At 35.4% G+C, this 25,977-nt stretch overlaps 1 protein-coding gene across 2 annotated transcripts in view; it reads left to right on the forward strand.

Annotated features, from left to right (window-relative positions):
* Positions 1-25,977, forward strand: part of LRMDA (leucine rich melanocyte differentiation associated) — a 609,530-nt gene that overhangs the window by 346,276 nt on the left and 237,277 nt on the right. The window contains exons 4-5 of one of the 2 annotated variants that reach the window (XM_054515554.1): positions 7,274-7,408; positions 16,318-16,444. In XM_054515554.1, coding sequence (XP_054371529.1) covers positions 7,274-7,408; positions 16,318-16,444 — 262 coding nt within the window. The remainder of the gene's footprint in view (positions 1-7,273; positions 7,409-16,317; positions 16,445-25,977) is intronic. The other variant, XM_054515555.1, reaches the window with a different exon arrangement.

Genomic DNA, 25,977 nt, shown 5'->3' on the forward strand with positions numbered 1-25,977 from the left:
CTCTATTCTTGTAATGGGAAGCCTCATTTCTCCTTTTAAGTGTGTTGACTAGATACTACGAATCAGTGAGGAAACTTGTAAAGAGATTTATTTCTCTGTGGGTGTTATAGCAGTGTGAGGATTTGTGCCTTTTCACTGTGCTGATCTGGATCAGTATGGAACAATATAGTATGAACTTTTTAATTTCCTTTAGATTTCAATCTTTATATTATTTGTCAAAATTACTCAAATGGGCAGCTTCAAAATTTGACAAACTATCAAAAGATAGTTTGTCAAATAGATGCATATATTATGTACATATATACATGTATGTATATATATATATATGTATTGTGTATATATGCACACACACACACATGCCTGTATGCTGAAAATTAGAAGCTGTTCACTGCCTCATTTCTAAACAGACAAGTCCGATAATGAACCAGATCTGTGATTCTTTGTAGTAAAGCTCCATTTCTCTCCTTAGTCCAGTAAGCTGTATATTTAACATACATTCTATATACTTTTGAGGAGCTGGTACTAAAATTTCTTGAGAAGAAGGTGTTGAATGTAAATGTAGCTCACAGGGAGGAGGGCCATGGGGATGGTGAAGGGCTTGAGAGGAAGCTGAATGGCAGCTCAGGTCCCTTGGTCTGTTCAGCCTGGACAGGAGGAGGCTGAGGGCAGACCTCACTGCAGCCACAGCTTCCTCGGGAGGGGAAGAGGAGGGGCAGGCACTGATCTCTGCTCTGTGGTGACAGTGACAGGACCCAAGGGAATGGCTTGAGCTGGGTACTGGAACAGCTCCCCAGGGCAGAGGTCACAGCACCAGCCTGAGAGAGCTCATGGAGCAATTGGACAGCGCTCTCAGACACAGGGTGACTCTTGGGGATGTCCTGTGCAAGGTCAGGAGTTCAATTTAGTCATTCTGGTGGGTCCCTTCAAACAAACATATTCTGTGGTTTTATAATTGACTATATTTCTAGGTTTTGAAAGGTTTAGGGAAAAAAAAAATATTTCATACCATGGGAAATCTAGAACTGGGCAGAATGTCCATAATAGTATGTACATTTCTTATGGCAAGAGGAGCTGATTCAGATTTAGGTATTATATGTTCTTGAGTCTTTGACAGCAGCATGTATTAAGTACCTCAACTGAATGACATACCAGTAAGTACTTCTGGAATAAAATAATTTGTCTTCATACAGGTCTCATAATAATCTCTAATATTTACAGATTTGCTTATCACCAAAAATATAGATTGTAGTTTATTTTGCCTCTGTGCTTGCTCCTAAATTGTCCTCAAGTGCCTGAAGACACAGAAGTCCTAGTCTGACCAGAACCTCATTATATTAACTGCTGAAGACTTGGTGTTTAGGTTGAGTGAATACTTTAAAGATACAAAATTTCTCCTATTATGCCTGGTTCCCCATTCCCTCTAAACAGACAATTGAAGTGGTACAGAACTCTTCCCGCAGAGGCTTCTGAGTTCTCCACACCACAACTGTGGATTTAGTGAAATCTGTGTGGCTTGTTAGAGAACTTGTGTACCTAATGAGCCAAGAATCTTTCTTCTAGAAAAGAAGATTCTTCTAGATTCTTTTTCTGAAAAAAAAAAACAAGTCATGTGAAGGCCATCATGGAGGAGAGAAGTAGTGTTCTGTGCACCTTCCATACATCTATGGAAGAGCGAAGTAGTCCACAGTCCAGCTGATTCCTTATGCTGTTCTACAGCTGTGCTTGCAGGAGTTGAGCTGCAGATATCAGAACTTTTTTAAAAATAGTGATCTGCTACTTTATTTTTGTCTTTATGATGCTTTGTTATTAATAACATTGAAATGTAGTCTTCAAATCTGCAGCCTTGGAACCATGGGGATTCTAAAATGCCTTTAAGAGCACTGGCAACTCCAGCTATATAAAGAAAACTAATGCTGCTCCAGTAGGCAGAATGGGATTTTTTTCCCATATATTCAGTATGCAGGAAGCTCTCCATGAGATATATGGACTTAGTTAATTATCATCCACTCTGCACCTTTTCTTCTTGAGCAAAGTGGTTTCAAAGTCAGTGAGCAAGGCCTTATCTCGAGGTCCTATCTCCCTACCAGATAGGATTCAAGCCAGAATGTGGCATACAAATGACTGTGTGTGACATCCTATTGCACACAGAGAAGAGGGAGATGTATACTTGCATATTGTAAGCTATTTCTGTGGTTATCCAACCTTGAAGACCTAGCACATTCTAATGGAAAAGCGTTCAGGTGGCAAAGATCTTTTCATACTGCATTCAGAGAAGAATTGGTAACTTCTGATTCAAGGCTATTTGTGTGTGGAACGTCTTGTGATTGCTACATCATGTTTGTGATAAATTTAATTGAAGCAAATGTTTCAGCTGGGAATAAGTATAGGTATCTTGCTCATTTATGACTCTGATAGAAGTGTCATTCAGCTGTTTTAATGTTAGATTGATTGCAGCAACTGCATGACAGATGATTAGTTGGCAGAAAACTTTTGAATGACAGTTTGGGGACTTTCTATGTGATGATCTGGAATTCTGCATGATATTCCTGATATTCTCATGTACATATTTCAGAAATATTTTGAATGTATGCTGATTGCTCTTTACTGTATCTCCTTGCTTCCAAGAACTTCCAAAAGCTGTAGTCAATGAAGTTCATTAACATGGAAAGTTCTCCTGCAACTCTTTTGGGGAAGTGGAATGACTTTTTGAAAGATAATGGTGGAGCAACTTGGAAAGCACTGTGAGAGAGAACAAGAGTGGTTACTTTTCTGTATTTGAGTGTGTGACTACTAAAAAGAATTGCTAGCAGACAAAAAGTCAACAGAAAGAAATTCCAGATTCTCTTGCATATGTCAAACTATATGTAAAAAGTATGGTGACATAGGAAGTGGATAAGTTTTTTTAGACAGAATAAATTAATTTAGAGACGTAGCATAGATTATGTTTCTGCATGGGTTTGACCTGCAGTTTTTCCCAAGAGCAAGTGTGAATATGGTTATACCAATAATACTGGTAAGGAAGGAAGAAATGCTCTGGTGTTTGGGGATGGCCAGCATTAGTGCTCAGTACCTAAAGCATCTGATCTTTCTATTATTCTCCATAGGGGGTTCATGCACTGTGTCTGCCCTGGAAATTTGCAGAAAAGACACAGCTAAAGAATATAGAAGAACACAGAAGTCTGGAATAGAGGAACTCGTAAGATGTCATGCAGTGGTTTCTGTGTGAATCCACTCAACCTCTTGGAAGTTTGCCAGAATAGTCTTTCGCTATGCTTGCTGTCAAAAGACATAGCTTAGCATCAAAATGACTGTCCCTGCTTGTGAGGGTCTCCTAAAACTAAGTCAAGTGGCACCATCCACTCACAGTTCAAAACTTTGTCCTTGTGCAAATGTAATATTCCCTGGGAACTAATCTTTGAATGGTTTTAAAGGGGACATAGTCCTGGCTAGCCACTAGAATTTTAGTCCAGGCTACAAGATTTTCTGCAAAATAAACAAATGAAAATGCTACAAGCTTGCACAGACAGTTAATTCTTAGCCAGAGACAGAAGACACATCATGTGCTTTGGGCTTTTGCTTGTTCTTTCTGCCTTTGAGACAACCTCAAAAACAGTGGTATTGAGTATGAGAGAGAGGGTGAAAACAGGCGAGTCAGAACATGCCTATTTGTAAGATATTTTTGGTGTGTATGTCTGCTTGTGAACAGTCTAAATATGCATGTGTGGTACGCACATTGTAACAGTCTGAAGAGGCTTTAAAAGTTCATCTGTGAGAGATGCCCAGTTCTTTTAAATGCTTCCCTAATTTAAAACTAGTACAGTCTTTTGGATGAAATTTTAAAGTATGTCCAGTGTATTTCTGCTAATTGTTCCTGAAGACCAAGTTACATTTTTGGAGGAAACCATTGTTGTATAATTCCTGAGAATATTATAGCTTTTGAGCTGTAGAGCTGATGATTTTAAAATTTTAATTGTTACAGTTTTTTCTTTTGTTTGATATCTGTTAGAAAAAGAGGCATTAATAGACAGGTAATGATGGCACTTGAATTAGGAGATGGATTACTACACTAAGGCTTTTTAATTATCTCAACAACAGTACTTTAAACCATTTTTCAAACAGTAAACTATAGTGTAAGTGTTGGCATCATTGTTACAAATTCACCTGGTGATCAGTGACACTGACTTTAGACAGATCAGTCCAGAACTATTTTTACAGAGCTCTAAATAAATAAATACATTTTCACTAGCACTGTGAATGGATTTAATTGTGGGTTTTCTTTTTTGGAGAGAATGGAGCTGAAATTGGTCTTAGAAGTGGCACAGCAGGGTTTTGCAGCTCTTTGGCTCTGATTGCACCAATATGGCACTGCTTGGACTGCAACAATAAACCATAAAAAGGAAGCTGGCAATAAATTTTCAAATTTGCTTTGATTTTCTCTCTCCATATTTTCCTAGCATTGTTTTAGAAAGACATAATGCTTTTGGTGGCATCATATAGTTGCAGTATTGTGATTTGAATAAGTATTTGACATGCTAATTAACTGAACACTACACTAGAAGTGCACCATGACTTATGAGTCATCTCTGAGAAATACTTAATCATGAGAATTTTAACAGGATGTAGTTTTTTGGGGTTTTTTTGTGCATGCTTTGGAAAAAATAAATAACTGCAGTGTTAGGAGAATAGGACTTCTTGGAGAATCAATCTGTACCTTGCATTTTGTTTTTAAGAGGGATAAGAAAAGATATCTAAGTCCTAAAGAAGAGAAAAATTAATTATTTTATTTATTATATAATTGCTAATTGTCTTGTATGAGATACTTTCTAGGGGGTGTTTTTGCATCTGAAAATAAATGCTCAGGGTTAAGATATGAGATATTAGAATATAGACACTAACTTCCAAATTTGGGAGATTTAGATTTTTGAAATGCAGATTATCACCTCCTGTTATTTACATGAAATTCGTGGTGAATATGGTGTCTCTCTCTTTTGCTTTCCATAGGCTTTTGAGGTGTAGTCTTACACTTTGTGCATATCTAAGCTGACACTGCTTTTCATTACATTTCTAAATACATTTTGCATTTGCCTTGAAGGCTGCCTGTTCAGATGGGAGTTAGAATACATGTCATGCTCCACATTCAGCAAACTTCTGGGGAGAACAGCTTTTACACGAGGAATACCTCTGTTGAACTGACAAGCAAAAGTCCTGCATGTTTACTCCATAAAAGAAGCAAGCATTTTGAATGACTTGGGGTTTTTTTTTGTTGTTATTGTTGTTGGGGTGTTATTTTTATGGGTTTTTTTTTTTCCTTTTGATAAGAAATTACCAGATATAATCAAAGCCTTGCAATAGCTAACCTCCTGTGTGTGATTGCTGTTATGGCAATAACTGTCTTTTGTAATAATAAACTATTTCTCTCGGGGAGCCATTTTGCAACTTAAGCAATGCAGGGAGAAATTAAGTGTTGCTCCTGGCTGAGGGAGGGTGCCAGGTTCAAGCACTTCTCTAACAGCCTTCGGAAACTTTTAAAAAGCCTTTTCCACACTTGAACATGTGTGGAAAAACAGTTTGTGAGTTTCCCATCACAGTCACATACTTCCTTAAAGAGCCATGAAAATGTTTATGTGTGAGATTAAGGTCCACGTATGAAAATGAGCAACAAGTTTGGATTGGTAATTCATCCTAGCTAACAAATCATATGGTGCTACAAAAAGATATTTTTTTCTTGGGGTTTGGTAGATTAATTACTAGTATAAAACATTCTGTAATGTGGCTTAGCCAAATTAAAAGTTAGCATTCTTATCTTTTCAATTAATTAGTAGATCTTATTTCAAACCTTCATTTTCCTCACTCATACAAAATATTTAAGTATGACTCTTTAGATTTTATGGAACAGACCACTGACTATGGGTGTAGATACATTGATTTTTATATATTAGGATTAGTAATTGTTGGCATGATCTTCATGTGTGTTTGGAAATAAACTAAAATTTCAGGCTTACAAAACATGGACCACATTTTTAACAATGAAGCTGTTTTCTCCATTCTGTATTGCTTCTGTTGCCCTTAAGATATTGGGGTGAAGAAATAAAGTAAATTCCATCAGCTAAAAATAACAAAGATAACAGAAACACATAAATCAAGTATAAATGATAGCAACAAAAGTGAACTGAGGATTTAAAACAATAGTTTGTCTTTAACAGCAGGAAGGAATAAGAACAGCAATGAAATATCCTTTAATGGTTTTGCATAATTATTACTTTTGTTTAAGTCAGTTGATCTTTAAATATTGGAAAGCTTTCACACACACATCCATGACGTATTTTTTGAGAATCACAGCGACATCTTTGTATATAAATTGAAGTAAATTAGAATGTATATTTCAAGTCTTAGAGATTGTCATACTAGGCCATAACAACAAAATAGTTATTGGATCAATTAACAAATTGAGGTGAAAATGGTTGAATATTGTTGTTAGGCTTAATCCTAACATGTGATTTCCAGTACTGCAGTGGTTAAAGACAGTTTAACCTTTGTTTGCTTGTTTGTTTTATTCAGGTTTACATGATGAAGGTGTACCCTTCTTATTTATGTTCCCAGAAATACAGTTAAGTTAAAAAGCCTCATGAGCATCAAAATAAGAGGCTCTTTTAATGAAAAATTTTATGCTTTACAAGACTTTAAAACTTCACATATAAAGTATTTGTAACACTGAAGTCTTTAAGTTGCACTTAGTAAAGCATTAATTGGCACATCCTAATTGAGTAGTTACAAATGTGTTGCTGTGACACTCAAAGCGTTTATATGCTGGGAGTGAACCTGGGTTGTTGTGGTTTGACTTTTTTCCTTTTCTTTTTCTTTTTTTTTAAACTCATTTTCCAGTGGACTGAATATATTAGTGATGAATGTGCTGTGAAACTAACTGTTTGTTTCCATGCTGGAAAAGTTTCATGGCTCCAGCAATTGCTAGCCATTTTACCACACAGCATCCATCATTTTGTCAAAGTTTTAATGTTTTGTAGTGAACCACCTAGGAAAGAAAGGCAGAGAAAAGAATGACAAAACAGCCCAATTCTTTCATTCCATGCCAAAAAACTGACTGAAGTTTATCCCTGTTTGCCCTTGGAACAATTAATGTGACATTTTCCTGAATGCCATACTAAATTTGATTGTCAGTTATTGAAATGTATGTTTAAATCAGCAGTGATGCAACTCCAAATGCTTTTTTCATTAATGTCATTGAAGCCTTAACCCACTACCTTTGACACATAACAGAATTAGAAAGCCTTTTGGACCATTTGGCTGAAGTTGTGCCCTCACTACAGTATCTCAGTTTGCTTGGAAACATTGCTTGCCCAAATGAACTGGTCTGCAAAGAAAAGGATGAAGATGACTACCAGAGATACAGGTCAGTGTTTTCATTTGTGGATGTGATAAAGCATGAAAGTTTTGTTTTACTACTGGAAAAATACTAAACTAAAATAAACCCAGAGTCTCAAACAAACACCTACTCTATTCTGAAAGCATTGTAATGTTCTGCCATGGAACACCTGGGAGTTTGAGTAGCCTCCATTTCAGTGAGATCATAGTCAGGAACCCTGTTCCAAGAGACATTTCAGTGCTCTATAGCACATGTCTGAGTTGAGCAGGTGTGCACAGGATTTCCTGAATGTGAGTAATCATACACCCCTATTCAAGGCATTTCCTTCTTTAAGGCCAAGATAAGGCAAGGTTTGCATACACTAAGGATGAAAGGCAATAAAAAAAAAAGAAAAGAAAAAATCACTCCACTGGGATAGCCAGTTGCCTTGTCTTCTGCTCATGTTTGATATGATGCTAAGTTACTTCTACTGTAGTTATCAAGCCACTATTAACACAGAATAAATGACTCCTCCTATATTGTGCTGCTCCACTTAGAGCAGTTATATTCTAATAAAAAAACCTCAAACTATCTTTATAATGCAATGTCAGTGAGCTAGATTACACAAGAGGTCATCTGAAATTTAATATGGAGACTTGATAAAATGCTGTAAGTCCAATTGAAATGTTGCTAAAAATTCTAAGGATTACTTTAAAAAAAAAACCTAGAAACCCCTATACTCATAACTGATGATGGTTATGAATATAGATCCATAACTTAGGGAATGCCTGCTAAGTGATGTAATTTTCAAAGCTGCAACATTAACACAGGTGAGACATTGGTTATGCAGGAAAAAAAGAGACATTAGATGTATTTTTCCTTGCTACCACCTGAGGCATTATTTCAGTCCTTGTGTGCTGGCGTTTTTCACATTGTCTCTGAAGGGCATTTGGAGGCAAGTCACAGCCAAGAAGTGCTGGTCACCTTGCCTTGCAGAGCCTGAGCTTGCTTTTTGTTAGCATCTTCCACAGTATTCAGAGTTTATTATATAACTCTGATCTTATCTTCAGGTAATCCAACCTGTGCTCTAGGAGTTAGGATAAAACAATACAAAGTTGAGGAGACTAAAAGCAGTTTTATGGGGAATTTATGGGCTTGAATTCATTGCATTCAGAAATGGTGAAGGTTAAGCAGCAGCACAACTGTCCCAGATGTACACATATACTTTTTAGTTTGTTTCAGATTTTTGAGAAGGATTTCTAGGTTGTCACACTTTCACCTTTTAATGATTCTACTTTTGAATCCAGCTTAGCATTTTAGTTTTCACGGAGTAGAGCAGCCTAGGTTTAATAAAATATTTTCCCATTGCTTTCACACTTAAGTGGAAGGTATGCCTACTATCCAGCTTACAAAACTATAATAGTGCTGTCTCTATGTAAATTTATGTGACATGTGCTCTAGAAAATTGCTTAAAAAATGAATGATATTTCTACAGTTTACTGTTTTTCACTTTAAGTATGTTTTCTGACAATATGTCTCCTATTAATCATTTAAGCAAAAGTAATATGTTAAAGGAGCCATTCAGAGGCAAGAACCCATGGTTCATTTAGTGCTCTCTGAAAAAAATTTCTTATTGATTGACATCCTCTGTGGTTATGTGATGTAATATTTATAATATGTCACAGAGCCATACATCAATACAAGCACGTCCCTTGTTTCATTTCAATGCAAAAATGTTGATTTCAGAGAGGTCAAGGTAGTTTCAGCTCACATCATGGTAAACCACGATGTCCAAGTGTGAAGGGATTCTATTTATGTATTTGCTGGAAACTGCAACATTGCTTCCATTTTATTTCCTCTCAATTTTTCAAAACCCTGGATGTTTTTTTCCATATAAGCTAGGTTGATTGAAGTACTTTTAAGCAAGAAGAATGAGCTTCTAATTAGTTGAATGATTTATGGTTCTGCTGCTATAATGAAAGTTTCCTGATCCTTTTCCATTATTATTTGCTGCATTATATGAAATGTATTTGCTAGACAGCATTAGACTCAAAACCCAAAACCATGGATCAATCAATTGATCTATTTGCCTATCTTTAGGGGAATATATATCACCTACATGGTGGAACTGATTACAAGTACTCTTCTAATTTTACTCTGAGTAGCTAATCCAGCATTTTTGATATGCATTCTGAAGCATCTTGAACACAACTTTTGTTTTCCAGTTTCAGCATTTTTTAATGGTTTGAAATAGCTTTTTTTCCCAAAGATTTTTTTTTAGAAATTTATCAGAAACCATCACAAGATTATATTCACGTGAAGCTGAATTATGTAAAAACTTGAATTATGCAAACATTGTGCTTCTCCATAACTACAACTAGCTTTGTTTTGTTCTGAATGGGAATTTCTTTTTGTAAATTTTTTGCAATGACCATTGGAACCAGAGCTTCATTTTTCATTGAGCTTTAATTTTGTTCCTACTGAGTTCAATTAGAGTTCAGGCTATTTAATTCCTCAACCAGAAAGAGAAAGGTGCTAGAAATCAAAGCTTTACTTAATCTTCTAATTCCAACAAACTGAAAAGATCTGTTAACCCCCCAAAATCTTAATGTTAAAAAATGTGGAACATAATTTTTTTAAAAATTCAAGGTCCAGTAATTCACAATGATCATAAAAATAGAGGTTAAAAGTAATATTATTTACTTTAAAAACTATTAGGTTTTATCAAAAAAGCTTGAAAAATATAAAAAGTATGCTTTTGAAATTATGATCTAGTTCTTCAGTATGCTTAAGATACTTAAGCATACTTAAGCTTAAAAAAGTATGCTTAAGAAATTATGATCTAGTTCTTCAGGTGATCCATTGGTATACCATTTCTATCATTTCATTACTAGAGCTCTTTTATAGTTTTACATTAAAACTACATTTTATGCTGAAATGTTATTCTGTTTTTTTTTTTCTCAAAGTAGTTATTTTTTGTCTAAGAACTATAGCAACTTTTGAATGAAATTTTTTTAGGGAAGAAGAAAAGTTTTTTTTTGCCATCCCTGCTATTCCTTCTTACATTTAAAATGTGTAGGAGAACAAATTGATGAAAAAAATCTCTGGGTTATTGGAATTCTTGCTTGGACAAAAAAATGAAAATGGAAAGTTCCCTTCTGTGATATTTTTATAAGCAAACCTGTTTGGTTCATTTTAAAGACTCCTGTTTTTTTCCATCCTTGTTATGATGGCTTTAGTTTCTTACTATTAAAAATAATCTTTAAATTCTCTTTATCTTATTTTTGAAGCTTTCTATATTTGGGTTAATATTTTGCAAAGGTATATTTTGGTGTTGAGGGCAAGGGAAAGCAGAATATCCAATATGTAATGGTGATAGGAAAATTTAAAAACTTTTGGCTACAATAGGAAGCAAGAAACACAGAAAAATAGGTTGCCAAACAGTGTCCTCTAAAATAACCTAGTCTCCAATCTCTGCTTTGAAGACTGCAGGAAAACAAAGGTCATGACCCAGAGATCAAAGTAGCAGAAGTCAACACAGTAATTGCTGGTTGCTTCTGTTGTACTCACAGTTGGTCAGTCCTGTGGGTGTATTGTTTGCAGAGAAAACTTCAAACGTGGTGTTAGTGAACTGTGAAAAATCATCTGGGTCACAATGTATTACAAAGCATTTGTGAATTCTGCAGGTGACCTCACCTATTTTCATTAAAGCGATATGATTGTGAAGAATTTGTGCCATGTGTGAAGTTTTCAGTGCTTGTTCATTCTTCTTTGCTCCTTATTGACATTTCCTGGAATGATGCATTCATTAAATGCTGTTGACATGGAAACAAGGGCAAGTGGAAACAAATGCTGGAGTTTATTTTAAATTAGCTTAAAAGTACATGTACTAGATATGCTATCTTTGGCTGGGGGAGCAAATGATGATAACCTTATGAAGTCCTCTTAAGATATAACAGCAAGAAAGGAAGCGCATGTGTTTTGTATGGATTAACTTTTCAAGCTAAAACTGCTATTCCCATCCCACAATTTTGGTTGTGAGAAATTATGGGTCTTATACCATTTTCAGTGTTCTTGCAGTTTCATTTTATTTTATTGTAGTTTTGTTTTATTTATTTTTAAAAGAAATTGCTACAGAATTTGCTTTTCTATTTTAAATAGTCTTGTATTTGGATAGTGATATAAATAGATATATTCATTAAGTAGTACCAGACTAGAAGTCCTCACTCTGTAATGAAAATAATGTTAATAAATAATGATGAGTACCAGTGAACTTATTGTTGAGGCTCTCTTTAAGCAGGAGGGATTGAAGTCTGTGGTCATTCTTTATATGTTCTTTATGAACTTAATTAGATGAGTAGGATATTCCCTTACATCTGTATAATCTATGAACCTGTGCTACTTCAGTGTTTGAGTGAAGCCTTTTCATCTCACCAGTACCTGGAAGGAAAAGTGTGCTTGAAAGACATCAAATGGCCACACAAGGTCCATCTGAGACTAGCCACTGGAAGGGTTCATGGGCAAGAACAATTACCATGTTTTTGTTCACCCAAATGAATCGAAGTCCATAATAACCTAATTTGTCTGTACTAACACAGTAAATCAAGGCAAAACTATAATTACTGTTACACAGATAGAGAAATATTTTTCTAATTCACAGAGTTGTTTGTTACTCTGAAGAAGAGCAGTGTGTGTTAAAATATTGGGAAGTGGTGTGGATTTCTGCGTGACTTGCAAGCCCCTCAGAATTACATGGTCATCAGCAAACAGTGCCAAGGCTGCTCAGGGTCTGATGTGATCCTCTAACAAACTTCATGCCAACATCCTGCCCTCTCTTCTGGAAGATGCTGGTTTAAGTTTATGACCTGTCTTCCTTATCTGTGTATTTAACAAATGTTTTTGTTAGAGAAGAAATTCCGTAGCCAGCTATATGCTGTTTGGAGGTAGAAGGGTACATTTTTTGCGGGTGCAGAGGAAACAATCACAGAACATAGTGTTTATGACACTAGTTAGTTCACTGTCATAAATGTGTTTCAATTCTTCTGATTTCTTTTTTTTTTTTTGTCTTTCCCCTTTTAAATGCTTAGTAGATTACTTATTTTTTCTAGTTTATAATAATGTAACTGAGAGCATAATCAGTCCTTCAAAGTTTGAAGTAGGCATATTATTTATGTTCTGTGATTGTTAAGAAAAGGAAATATAATGGCACAGAAAACAGAAAAATGAAAGTAAACACTTTCTGAAACAGAGCCGGTATGATACAGGTAGAGCTGGATACTTCTGCATTCTTGTGGGCAGATATTTCTCAATATTTCACAGCAGTTTTTTTTTTTTAATTAAATATTGATGCATATAGTGCAGTTTTATGTTCCAGTTTTTGTTAATTATAGGACAGACTGGAATACTATACAGAATCTCGTAATACAATAGTCTTTGACTAAGGGTTCAGCAGAATGGTTTGCAAATATGCCTTTTTTCCAATATCCTGGCAGGTCTGTATGAAAAGTCTTAAAATTTATTGCATGCAGCCCATACAAAATTGGTAAATGAATTGTTAATCTTTATTGTAATTTTTACTAAACTAAGATGTAAATAACATTGAATTTTATATTCTGAAGTGGTTTTCCGTATCTCAGTGGTCCTGTTGGTATGATGAACACCTGTTATGAGCTTATTTTCATGTGACTGATGGCACCCATGCCAAGAGGCAAGATGGGGGAGATGATTCTGAACAAAAGAAGGTGGAACTTAAATAAATAATTTCTTTAATCCATTAGGAATTAGATGATCAGTTTACAGGCAATAATAAGTGGATCTGTAAGCACCTTCCTGGTGTGTCTAATTTTTACTTTTCTCTCTTTGAATCTCACCTTTATCCTCATCAGTGAAGATAATAACCTTTTTTCACACCATAACAAAGGTGTGAAAACCCAGTAACAGCCATTTCAGAATGCATGGAGCAGGGCTAAGTTTAAAATTATTAAGAAAAAGAAAGGGGAAAGGGGAATAGGAGGACCCTGCCCCCCAACTTCTAATCTAATTGAACCTTTGTAAACTAAATGTAGAATTTAGTAGATGGATCTTTCTTCATTAACCAGTATGCTTTTAACTAGTGATTTTACAAGTCTGAAACAGGTGCAATGTGTCATGCAATTTATGGGTCCCAGTGCCTGCCATAAAGTATTTTATGATGGCTGTGCTCTGTGTTATTAGTAGCTGTCTTTTTCTGCAGCCATTGGTGTTTGATAATAGTCTTAAAACACCCAAAATTACTTACCTGCAAGCAACATTCCATAGTCCCTGTTGACAGTTTGAATAAGTTTAGTGCCCTTTTGTTGTACTTTACCTTCAAAACAAACTGATTGAACCATCAATAGCTCCTGAGAGCTGACAGAGGCATGTCATCTGGTCTAACCCTCTGATAGTAGGTTATCTGTGGGAGTTAACCTCCCTGCATTGTTAACCGAAATGTTTTATGTACTATGCAACTTTAGGATACTGCTGTGATAACCTTAGTAACTAAGTCATACATCACAGTAAAGAGATTTTGTGCAACAAATAACCCCGGATTAAATTTACAAGGGTTGAATTGATATTGTAGAGTGTTCATTCCCAGGCTTTGGTAATCCTTTCCTGTATTTTTTATGGCAAACTTGTGTTACATTTAGATTGAAGTTGCATCTTGATATTTCTAGCTAAAATAAACCCAGGAAGCTTGCTATTTTTCCTCAGCTATTTCATATGCATGTATTGCATTATTTTCAAATAGCATAGTTACCTTTTATCCCACATTTTGTAAAAAGAATATTAATAAATGAGATGGCATTTTTAATCACCTTTTAAAAGAATTAATTGCACCTATACCCTCCTTCTACCAGTGGGATAATATTTATGGTACCTACTTTTTAGTACTTGCTCTGCTTAAGGAGTGCAAGTTTGAAAAAAAGAACCAACCCCAAACTGTGACTTGTGGAGTAGTTAGCTGTTTAATTTGTGTGGGTAGGGTTTTTTGGTTTTGTTTCTGGAATTGACAAGTACTAGTGCTAATTCTGTTTTTTGAAATGCAGTCAGGATGGCTTAAAAATACAAAAATACATTTGTATCAAGGAATGCTATTATAATTTAAAGCTCTTTTGAAATGATTGAGAGACTGACATTAGGGCTGTGATCCAAAGTCAGCATAGATGACAGTGCTGTCTTATTCTGTTGTCATTTTTGTTGCAGCCTGCTTTTCAATGGCATATTTCATTCCATCATTAAACATTTGCTGATTTTCTAATACCGATGTTTTCTTCACCTGAATATTCATCTTTTCTCACCCTACACTTAGTGGGTGTCTTTACTCATTTTTAGCTTCACTCTTCTTCACTCTTGACATATTGTTTCCTTCTGTACATGTCTTCATTTGAAAGAATCTGTTGTCATCAGAGCTTTTCTGCCAGTAATGCAAGATGGATAGCTTCTCCTCCAGTGAAAGATAAGGGCCAGCAAAATGCCAGGGAGGACTGGAAGGGCAGCCAGGAAAGCTGGAATGAGTCTGAGAATGTTTCTGTCTCAAAGGCCTGTAGCTCTTGTTTAAAAAAATGGTCTTAGGAGATGTTCTGTTTCGTGAGTGACTCTTTTCTTCTACTGGCATAATTGAGAGCCATAGATTGAGTATTCACATTTAAATTGTCTAAGCATTTCAGAACTGAGTAGTGTCAGTTAAGTTGTTAACAATTTATGAAGGTGTTGCTTCAGAGGAATGGTGTACTTGATGGAAAGCTTTATTTACACCATTAAATTTTGCTTGGTTTTAGAACGGGGAGCATTACAGTAATTTTCACATGTTTATCTGGTTTTGACAATAGTATCATAAGATAAACTTTTACCTTGTAAAACGTTGGGGTTTTTTGTGTTGCTTTGTTTTTGTTTTTTTTTCAAAATGTTATGCAGAGTTTTCTGTTTCTTTAATTTCTTCCTCCCAGTGCCAGAGGGGATCGGTATCATGAGGAGCTCCTGGACTGACTTGGGTTTTATGCAGAGCAGCTAGGCTGGGGAATATTATCATCACCTTTCTACACCCCTGGCAGGAAAAGTCTGATATTGCTCTCACTTTGCAGTATCTGCTTCACATTTGGTTGACTAAATGCAAACGATTTTTACTTGAGGTGATTAGATATTTGGATTTACCATGGTTGTGCCTTGCTTTGGTTTTGCTCTGCCATGTTCTCTCCCTCCACAAGTGAGAAGCCAGTAGGGTTTTTGTGAGGCTAGAAAGCTGCTATCCTTCTAGTAGAAATGATAAATAGAATATAATACTGATGAATCCTAATAAGAACTTGGAATTCTTAAAATATATTTCCCATAAATAGTCTCTCCCTGTGTGCTTCTACACTTAATCCTGGGCTGGAATCTGTATTCTGTGAGGCCACCTTGTCTCTCTGGTGGAACCAAATAGGAATTCTCCTTCCAAATGCTGATCATTGTGTTTTCAGGAAAATAAAATAAAAAATCCAAAGTGTTCACAAATGGGAAGAATTCTTGCAGAGAAGTTGGCTGGCAATTTCCCATATATTTCCCATATCTCCCAATTTTGAGTGATACCAAAGATTCCAACCCACAGTGTGGGTTGGAATCTTTGGTATCACTCAAAATTCCTTTTCCCAAACAGGCAATGCAAAACAATTTCCAAGTTATTCTGTTCCTTGGTATGCTTTATACTTCACTAATATACAGAGAGAAGATACACTTCCATGGTGATTATTGTGTTTGATCCACCAGTGTTAAATGGTTTTGGCTCCATTTGAGAAAGTATTATAACTTTGCACATAAGCTACATTGCATGAAAAAGGTGAATACAGAGAGGAAACAAAGGCTGTTGTTATTTTTGGCTGTCATTTTTTTAGTCATTGAGTCTGTGAGTATGTCTTTGTGTATTACTGGATTTTAACTGTGTGTATTTTGGTATCTGTCAGATATTTTGTCCTGCACAAATTGACAAACCTGAAATTTCTCGATACTCGGAAAGTAACCAGGAGGGAGAGAGAGGAAGCCTTGATAAGAGGTGCCTTCATGAAAGTGGTTAAGCCCAAGGATGCAAAGGTAGGAGAGTAAATTAAAGTGGGAACAATAATATGATTCATTAACACTATTTTTAAATAACTCCAAGAGCCTGGCTGCATCGTTTTCTAAGGTAAAAAAGGAGGTGAAACCTTTCAAATGATAAATGTGGTCAGATAGGGGACAAAAGCCTTATTACTTTTTCTGTGTTTTAATATAGAAATTTACAGGTACCTGTCTAATGGGCTGAGGCCATGTTATCAAATTTCTGGTTTCAACCTCAGTTTCACATAGCAAAGTAACTAATATGCAGCACTGAGCTTAAAAGAATATTTTTACACTGTCCAAGGAGATGTAGCAACTATGTGTTATACTTTCGTGAAACAATGCAATTTTTTTTTGGCAAGTTGTCCCCTGCCTTGTATGTTCAACTTCTATTGCAGAGCTCACACCTATGGTGTTTACTGGCTTTTATCAACTGGTTGATTCTGATTTTGTATGATGTGACTTAATGTGGTGTCCTGCTAATAAACATTGACAGCATCAGTGAGACAGTTTCAGTAATCTGAGCATTTCATACAGCTTCATGCCCATCAACTGGGCATCCTGCTGAAGCAATCAGAATGAGAATGTGAATTCTCCACTTTGCCTTCTTTTTCCATTGTTGATCAGTACTTGATAACAGCAATCTGTGGTGTGCTCAGAGTGCTTTAGTACTGCACATCTTTCCTGAAACTCTGCTCAAGTTTTCAGTCAACTTGCTTTCTATTTGCTGCTTTTTCTCTAAAGTCTACCATCAATAATTTATTGCAGATTTCCAATAATGCTGAATAATAATGTAGTGGTTATGGAAATGCACTGTTTGGTAGCATAACAGTGTTGCTGGGTAAATGCATTATCATGAGTACAATTGCAGTGTATTACAAATTAATTCAGACTGATTAATTTATAACTACTAAAATGTTAACAGTTCTGATACAAACATTGCTTTGATATATTGTTTACCACTGCCTTTAGTCATTTCAGCTTCATATATATAGTGAATGGAATAAGTTATTTTTAAGCTGTGGTAGACATCCTATTCACAGCAAACCACCTTTGAATCTGGCCAAATGCAACAGCTGAATTGTGTTAGGTATAGCATATGTATGTCATCTTTTACAATTCTTCTTATATAATCAGATTTTGGATCTGGTGAAGTTTTTAAAAAAATTATCTAACAGTTAGAGCTTTCATTTAAGAGTCTACTCCGTGAATTGCATCCAGCTTAACAGTGCAAGAGAAAAAAGTGTCTCTCAAATTTGAAGTTACTTTTCTGGATTAAACCTCTTTTTAAGTCAATAGCTAAGGGTAAATTACTTAACAAATTCAGGGATAACATCTTTAACTTTTATATCTGCAATTGTACCTTTTGTATAGTTTGAATTATTTACCCACTAAGTCCTATGGTAAACCATACATTTATTTCAGAAAATTTGCAGAAGGCTCCAATTTACTGTTGTTATTGTCATACTAAAGAGTTTTTTTCTTCTTTATAAATGGTACAGTACAAATTACTGGTGGTAAAATCATTGTAAATTATTTTTATGACATGAATTAATGCTTCTTAAGGTGCCATGAAATTACCCTCATCATACAGTATTATATACATATCACAGAAGTGGCTAATTTAAAATAAATATTAAATTTGATGCAGGTATTGTAAAGCACTCCAAATTGTTTAGAATTTGTGCTTATTTCCCAGGATATTCATGCTTACAGTACACATGCATGCAAACTCTTTCTATGTCTGAGAAGACTCATAGCATTTTCTCTGCATATATGCTTTGAAATGCAGCTAAGTATGTGTACAGCTATTGACAGCTCTGCTTGAAGACCACAGCCAGCAGCATTCCTCCATAAATCACACAGATGATGTGCACAATAACTGTACTTTTGAGTTCTATCATGTGTTATACATTGCATACATAATGGGTTTTTATTCTCTAGCCTTCCTATTTTCTGGATCTTGTGTTCTCTGTTCATGAGTTCCACTCCCACATAGCTGTCAAAATTTTTGACCAGCTTCAGCCAGATTTAGCAGGCAGGTACTGGTAATATAATTTAAGCTTTCTGAAACTAGTTAGAAGATTACACCTTGATCCAAACTCAGAGGAAGATTGCAGCATATCCAGTATTGGTAATCAGAAAAACTTAATAAGTTGACATAGTGATATATAAGACCTTGATGATAATGAACTTCCCAATGATGTGGGGTTTTTTCCTTTCATCTAAGGCAGCAGGCACTGTGTCAGCTTATGCCTACCAGGAAAGGAGATGCAGTGATTAGTATTTATGTTGGTGGATGCCGCATGAAAATCTTCTGCCAGGTTTAGTAACAACAGTGGGCCTTTCAGACCTGCTTTTTTGGGAAAAAAAAACCCCTAAAAACAACAAACCAACAAAAAATCCTCACTTATGTGGCTTTTTTCTCCCCATTATGATAAGCAGGAGATGGTGTGGCTTATTCAGCATAAAAGGCAGACTGATGATCTAAAGGGGCTGTGATGTGGGGAGTTGTTTTCATTTTAGTCTTGACATAAAATACTTGGAAGAGCAAAATACCCCACCAAGAAAAAAATACACAAAATGAGAATAAAAGCAAGAAATTTCCATCTGACTAGCTTGTGTTTACTCAAATGCGAAAGTATCTAGCAATCACCAGTCATCACTAAGTCATAAATATTTTATTTTGTATAAATTTTTTTTACTTTCATTATTCCCTATTTTATTAAACAGAACATTACACTTTCTTGTGCTTTGCTTCATTTCATCTTTTGTTGGAAATGCATCTGTTTGTGATATGACTGTCTTATGGAAAGATACAATCATTTATTAGAAAACAGTTTAATGTTACAATGCAGTATTCCTTTTCACTATGTAGGTGAGCTAAACTTCATTATTCTGTTATGTTTATGTTTTCTTTTGTCAAAATATTGAACATTGTATCATGCCTGCTTTTAATAAAGACTGGGGAAGTCTGGCTGGATAAGAGGCATTGAGCCAGATGAGCAAGCCTTGTTTAATGACCAGACCATGACCTCATTTCACTGGCATAAGTGTAGCTCAAAGTGGAAGATGCCTGTCCAGTGTGAAGTGTGTTTCTGGGCATGACAGCATTTCACATCAGAAAGACAGCTCAAGAATACGACAGTCAAAATTGCTTAATTGTGTCCCGGCTTTGTAATTATTCATCTGTGCTTCTACAAAGAGTAGAGTTGTCATCTCTTGACATAATTATTTAAAACTGTACCCCTCTTTGGTTTATAGGTATATGAATTGTGCCTCCAACTGTTTCATTTTTCAAACTTATGGATGCAAAGCAAATGTGATTTGAGAAAATATGTTAAGACTACACATTTTTACACTGCATATAATATAAATAAAATGAAATTACAGTGTATTAAAGTACGTAATTTGATATTTTAAAGGTCTGTATTCATGATCATTTAATCTAGATGATAAAATGTGGATATATCCAATTAAGTGTGTTGCTATGAATAGATACACACTGTCATGAGTCTCTTTAAATATAAACTTAATTATTTAATACTGGGTCAGTCTCCTTGCTTTTAGCAAATACATATATTTCCCAATATTTCTCAACCCTTTTCCCTTACTGCATTTTTAAGGTTAACATTTTCATCTGTTTTAGTTTTGGTGATGAAAAAAAGCAGATGGTGTTTGTTCACCAGTAACAGTTTTGTTGTTTATTGGGCCAAATCCTTGGTGGGTATCCTTAGTTATACTTCCAAGTAACAAACGTAGTATTAAATGGAGTTATTCTGCTTCCTTGCAGCTTTACCAAAAGCATCTTGGCCACTGGCTGTAAGGGAACTCTGTACAACAAAAAAAGGCATGGTATGGGTGGTTTGAATTTTTCAATATTTTTTCACTCTCAGATGCATTGTTTTCATCTCAAGTTATAATTATGAAACCTGACGTAGCATTTGTTCTCCAAGGAACTAAGATGGAGACACTGAAGCAGAAAGGCAAGTCAAATATCTGCATTCCATGTAATAAATGTCTGTGATTCATGTCCACAGTGTTACTTGAAGGGTAAAAGGAGCTTATTTTGTTATGATAGGAAGAGTAAATATTTAGGTAGTACCATTAAAGAAATAAGTTGAGATAAAATCTGCAGTGTTGCTTTCAGATCATTGGCAGTATTCTTGTGTTTAAGCTCACAGGAAAAGCTCTTTATCTAAGTGAGCAGTGCTGATATATGCTTCTGTTAAAGTCAGATGAGTCATAAGGAATGATTTTAGTAATTTTTTTGTCCCAAACTATTTAACAAGAATCATACTTTTCTTGAATAGATACGTTCTACCTGGTTCCATGAATATAGGCAATATATTTTTGCCAATATATCTCATGGACCTTTTTACACCCCTCCCCCAGATAGGACAACGAGGCTAGTTTTAAAAAGTAAATAAAAGGAGACAGATAAAACTTTGGAGAACAGCTGCATCGCTCACAATCTTTCTCTTTTTACCATTGCCATTGTGTAGAGATCTTGATGTATGTATTTAGAGCATTTGAAGAACATGCAAAGTAAAGGCCTTCTAAAGTGTAAAGAAGCATTGTGTCAGTGAACTGCTAGCTCATAAGATAGTTCTTTGAGAGAGCTTCCACATAACAGGGTCCTTTATTGTCAAATGTCATCATTTCACATACCAAGACAAGGACATGAACTTAAGAGTCCAATCTAGACTGTGATGCAGTAAATAATATTTACTTTAAGGACATTGTAGCAGTCATGCATTCATCCATTTTACTCTTGGAAAGTTTAGCCGTTTTCAGCATAAGTCCATAACATGTTTGGTTCATAACCTGCTGTAATTCCAGCTGTCAAGAGGGAAGAATAGACACATGTAGGTCATATGTGTATTAGGGTAGGGAGAAAGACTTCTTCAGTGTTGGTTCTTTCATTGATATTTCTTATAAAACATCCTCATATGTTCTTTGGGCAGGGATTATGTGGACTATATTTCACTATATTAAAAATACACAAGGAACAAGGTGATGCCTCTTTCCTAAAATATTTCTTCCCTTAAAAAAAAAAAGTATATGATTGTCATGAAGCCCATGTCATTTTAGCCATTAATGCTCCCAATGCATTTTTTAGATAGGGAGGGGTGATATTGCTGGAGCTATGGCCTCAATCCAGTTCAGGTGATTACATTCTGCCTCTGTGGATTTCTCTACAGTCTCCATGTACTAAGGCATTCTTCTCCACCTTCTGCCCTAACCTCTTCTGTAATCTCGCAGTGTGCCAGTTAACCAGCTGCTACTTTGCACCTGAAATGTGTGTATCTTTCAGTAATAGTGAGCAAATGATCCCTTTGTAAGACTTAAAATTTGTAAAGCACTTGAAAATTCTCTGATGAATGGCAAAAGGCATTGTATGTAATTAATGCCTCCATTGAATTGAAGAAATTATTGTTAAAACTTGTTTATGACCTCTGGGTTTGTTTTTTGGTGTTTTTTTTTGGGGGGGGTTTGTTTTTTGTGTTTTTTTTTTTTTTTTGTTGTTGTTTTTTGGGTTTTTGGGGTTTTTGGGGTTTTTTTTTTTTTTTTTTTTTTAATTTTCATTTGTGGGTTCAGATATATGGAAGCTTCAATAATTAGATGCTGGCTTTTGTGTTATCTATTCAATAAAATGCCATTTAGCAGAATGTAGCACCATGATATCTGACAGTAGGATCACGATTGTCTTAGATTCTTAGTGGATCACTAGGGCTAGAGTTTTATTTTCAAAGGACTTTTTTCTGTTTTTTCTTTTGAAAATAGAAGCACTGCTGGAGCAGAGCTTCTTGTAATTCCTCTTTTCTAATACAACGGATCTCATAATCAGATGATACCACTGTTAAGCACAGGAGTTGTTCATATGTTGAATTTTGTTAGAAAAGAAAAATGCATTTAATATGGCATTGGCAAAACTCTTGGTCAGTCTATTCTTATGTTCCTATAGGTGATTCTTTTTTATTTTTTTATTTTCCCTGGACCTTAAGACACAGTATGCGACATGTGCTCAGTCATTTTGGTGAGTTATTCCCATTGAAATAGTAGTAGTCTTAAGTATCATGATTAGAATATATGTCAATTTTTAGCCATGAAACAAAGGTCCAATTATAATTCTGCTGTCTGGAAACTGTTTGTCACTGCAATGTTTCTGGAGGAAAAAAATCAGTGGCAAACTATCACTACCATGGGATCTACCTGGAATTTTTCACATGTTTGTTTACAAGTTGGAAATAACTGTCATGGCTGATTTTATATTTATTGCTTGTTTTGGCTGTGGTTGGGTGTCCCACAGTTTTCACAGCAGGCTTGGCAGTGTGTTTGTGTGCTGGGTTAAGATAAGGCCTGGCTTTGCTGATTCACTGACCCATGAAAAGTTCCCCAGCTGTTAGAGATAAACGTGGTCGCAAGGGCCACTGCCAGTGAAGACAAAGATGATTTGTTGTTGTGATCTTCTCAGGAGCGTATCTTGCAGCAAGGAACAACTAAAGAACCATGACTTCATCACCTAAAATGTGATGCAAATGCAAATACATCATATAACATCTTACAGTGAAATGAATGGTAGGACTTGTTTTCTTTTAGTGCTGCTGTAGTCAGATGGAGTCAGAGAGGACAGGAACTAAAGGAAAGCTAAAATGAATGCACTAATATTTCTAATCACTTTGGAAACAATGCAAATGCCCAAAAATAGTAGTCTGGTGCCATTTTAGATACTCTAAAGTGTACAGCAGACCCCTGTAGGGATGACACATAAGTATCTTACATAGGGGATGTAAGTTTTTTTGAAGCCACCATGGGAATTCAGGCACGGAAACTGTAGAGTGGCTAAAACAGCTTTAGAAACTTGGATTTAAGCAGCTGAATCCTGCCTTTCCTGTTGTGCTAAAAGAGAGATTGTGTGCTTGAAATATTGGCAGGTCAAGAACACCAGAGCATTACAAAAAATAATCCTTCCCTTCACTAACATCAGCCAGAGTGTGGTCCAAGAGTCAGATAGGGCTGTGATGAGGTCATCTCCTAAAAGCTCAAGCATATCAGTCATTCTCTCTTCATTAATGACTAAGAACATGACCAATTTAAAGCTGGTTTATGAGTTACTTCAGGAAAAAATATTAATAATTTGTTTTCAGAGAAGGGCTAATATTTCTTCCCTTGTCTCCACCCTTACCAGAAATGTATAGGCCAAAGGGCTATTTTGTAAGAAATCCTGAACTTTTTTGCTTATGAGTTTCTAAAGCTGCTCCCTTTGTCACAGAAAAAGGATGCAGCACGATTTCATCTGCTCCCTTAAAATCATATTGAAGGTACAGATTCTGGTTACACTTCCTGAATTTTAACTGAAGCTGATGCTAAGATTTTTAAATTTTGTCCATCTTGCAGACAATGCATTTGGCATAAAATCTTTAAGATTTGGTGATTTAGGTCATGGATCTGTGTTTCAGGGGAAAATCAGGCGTTCATTGTGGGGATAAAAAACTAAAAAATATTTGTGACTGAGGACTGGTGTTCCCTTTGAAGGAGTTAGTGAGATCATAAAACTTTTGCAGTAAACTGTTGCCCTAATTTATCTTATTCATCCTAGAAAAATCTTCACAGGAAAACATAAAAATAGTAATTAACTCTGTAATTAGAAATGTGTCTAAAAATAAATAAGGAAAATATCAATCACACTTCAAAAATGGCATCCCTTTGAATCCTGTTCTGTGAATGGTCTCTTTTAGAGGTGGGTTTTCTTGAGACTTTAGCAGACAGGGAATCTGTCCTTAAGTGATGTGCATTTAATTTTCAAATATATATATAAGGTATGCTTCAGTTGTAATGTATTAAATGTCTTTACATCAAGGAATGTAGTAAAGGCATGTGCATTGTCCCAAAGATGATTCATTTCTCTTTCAGCCTTGGTGGGGTTTGAAAACCTTAGGCATTCTTTCTTGTGAAAGAACCTGTGGGATATTTGCTTAATGATTTAATTACTGTTGCTTTTGTGGTGCTAATTTATGAGCTTGAAGCAGGAGCTTCAAAAAAAAAAAAATCTTCAAAAGAAGTGTAATAAAAAAGATTACAGGTTCAGCACTGCTTCTGGGGTAAAATGTATATAAGTTTTTTCTTATGTCAGTACAGCAAACTATGCTATATATCTTATTCTGGTAAATTTCACTAGGAAATGTATAATTTGGGTTAAAATAAGGGGTAAATTCAGGACTGAGAAATTAAGACTTTCTTTTCTTCACACATTATAAGACTAAACATACAACTTTGCTCATGTAACAGTTACAAACAGTTCACTGTGTAGGCCAAATGCTCTCTAATGCAGTAAAATTAAGAAATAATATGCTTTGAAAGTGATTTATGAGTGTGGTTAAACTGCCAGATTTACAAAGAAATAGTTCAGATCTTGGGAAGCCTCAGGAGTCACGTCAAAAATGAATTTGACCATGATTTAAACTGCTACTTTTCTTACATGACATTTAATATGTGTACTTTGGAGGCCCATATGTCTTTAATAAAATAGCATTAAGTTTTAAATATGATATGAATGCAGTTAGTTTCTAAATTCATAACCTTTTCCACAACTCCAAAATGCTAACCAATAAGGGAGTCACACATGCAATAAAACATTAAACCTTAGAAAATAGTTTTTTATTAGAACGGTTAGACATTTGGCAGCTGAGTTGTAATGTAATAAATACGTGCAGCCAATGTGGGTTTATCAGTCTTTGTTTACACTGTAAGCAACTGGGACCAGACAACTAATTATAACTGAGGAGCAAAGGTCATGAAAAGAATATTTTGTCCAGTGAATCTGGGCTTGCTAGGCGAACCCTATAATCCTAAGAAAAGTGATTTATTAAAAAGAAACACTAAAGCATGCTTCCCAGTTGAGTTTGTCAGAGAATATGATGTTTATTAAGAGTCATATACTTTAAGACTGTTCTGAAGTATTAAGTGCTTCAAAAATCATGAAAATATAGACATGAAAAAAAAAATACACAATTTACAAAGGATTTAAATGTTGAGCAAAGGGTGGCCAAAAGAGTTCAGTGTTTCATGAAAACAGCGAAATGGGAGTCCTGTCTCTGCTGAAGTTAAGAATAACAAAAGAATGCTATAATATTTTAACGGGTATTTTTGTGCAATTTGAGGTGTTCTAATAATATTGTTAAAATAATGTATTTTGACATTACTTTCTGAAACAGAAGCTAGCCCACAGCAAAACCAGCTTTCTAGGTAGCTTGAGCTTTTACTCAGAACAGCAAATTCAGGTTTGCTTGCTGAGCTCCTCTATTTATTCAACATGCATAAAACAATACTGCAAGCCTCTTCATGTTTTCTAGGTAGTCTGACTTTCTAAAGAAGGGTATTGAAATGGTGTGAGAGTTGTAAAAAGACAGATTTTCTGTGTACTCTGAAGCGTGTGGGGAGGTGGGGCATAAAGTCTTGATTATGGTATACTTTTTCCTTTAAAATGCTTTCAGTGATTTGATTTCTGGTTAGTGTGGCTCTAGAAA

The sequence above is a fragment of the Molothrus ater genome, chromosome 8, assembly GCF_012460135.2.
Source record: "Molothrus ater isolate BHLD 08-10-18 breed brown headed cowbird chromosome 8, BPBGC_Mater_1.1, whole genome shotgun sequence".
Lineage (NCBI taxonomy): Eukaryota > Metazoa > Chordata > Aves > Passeriformes > Icteridae > Molothrus > Molothrus ater.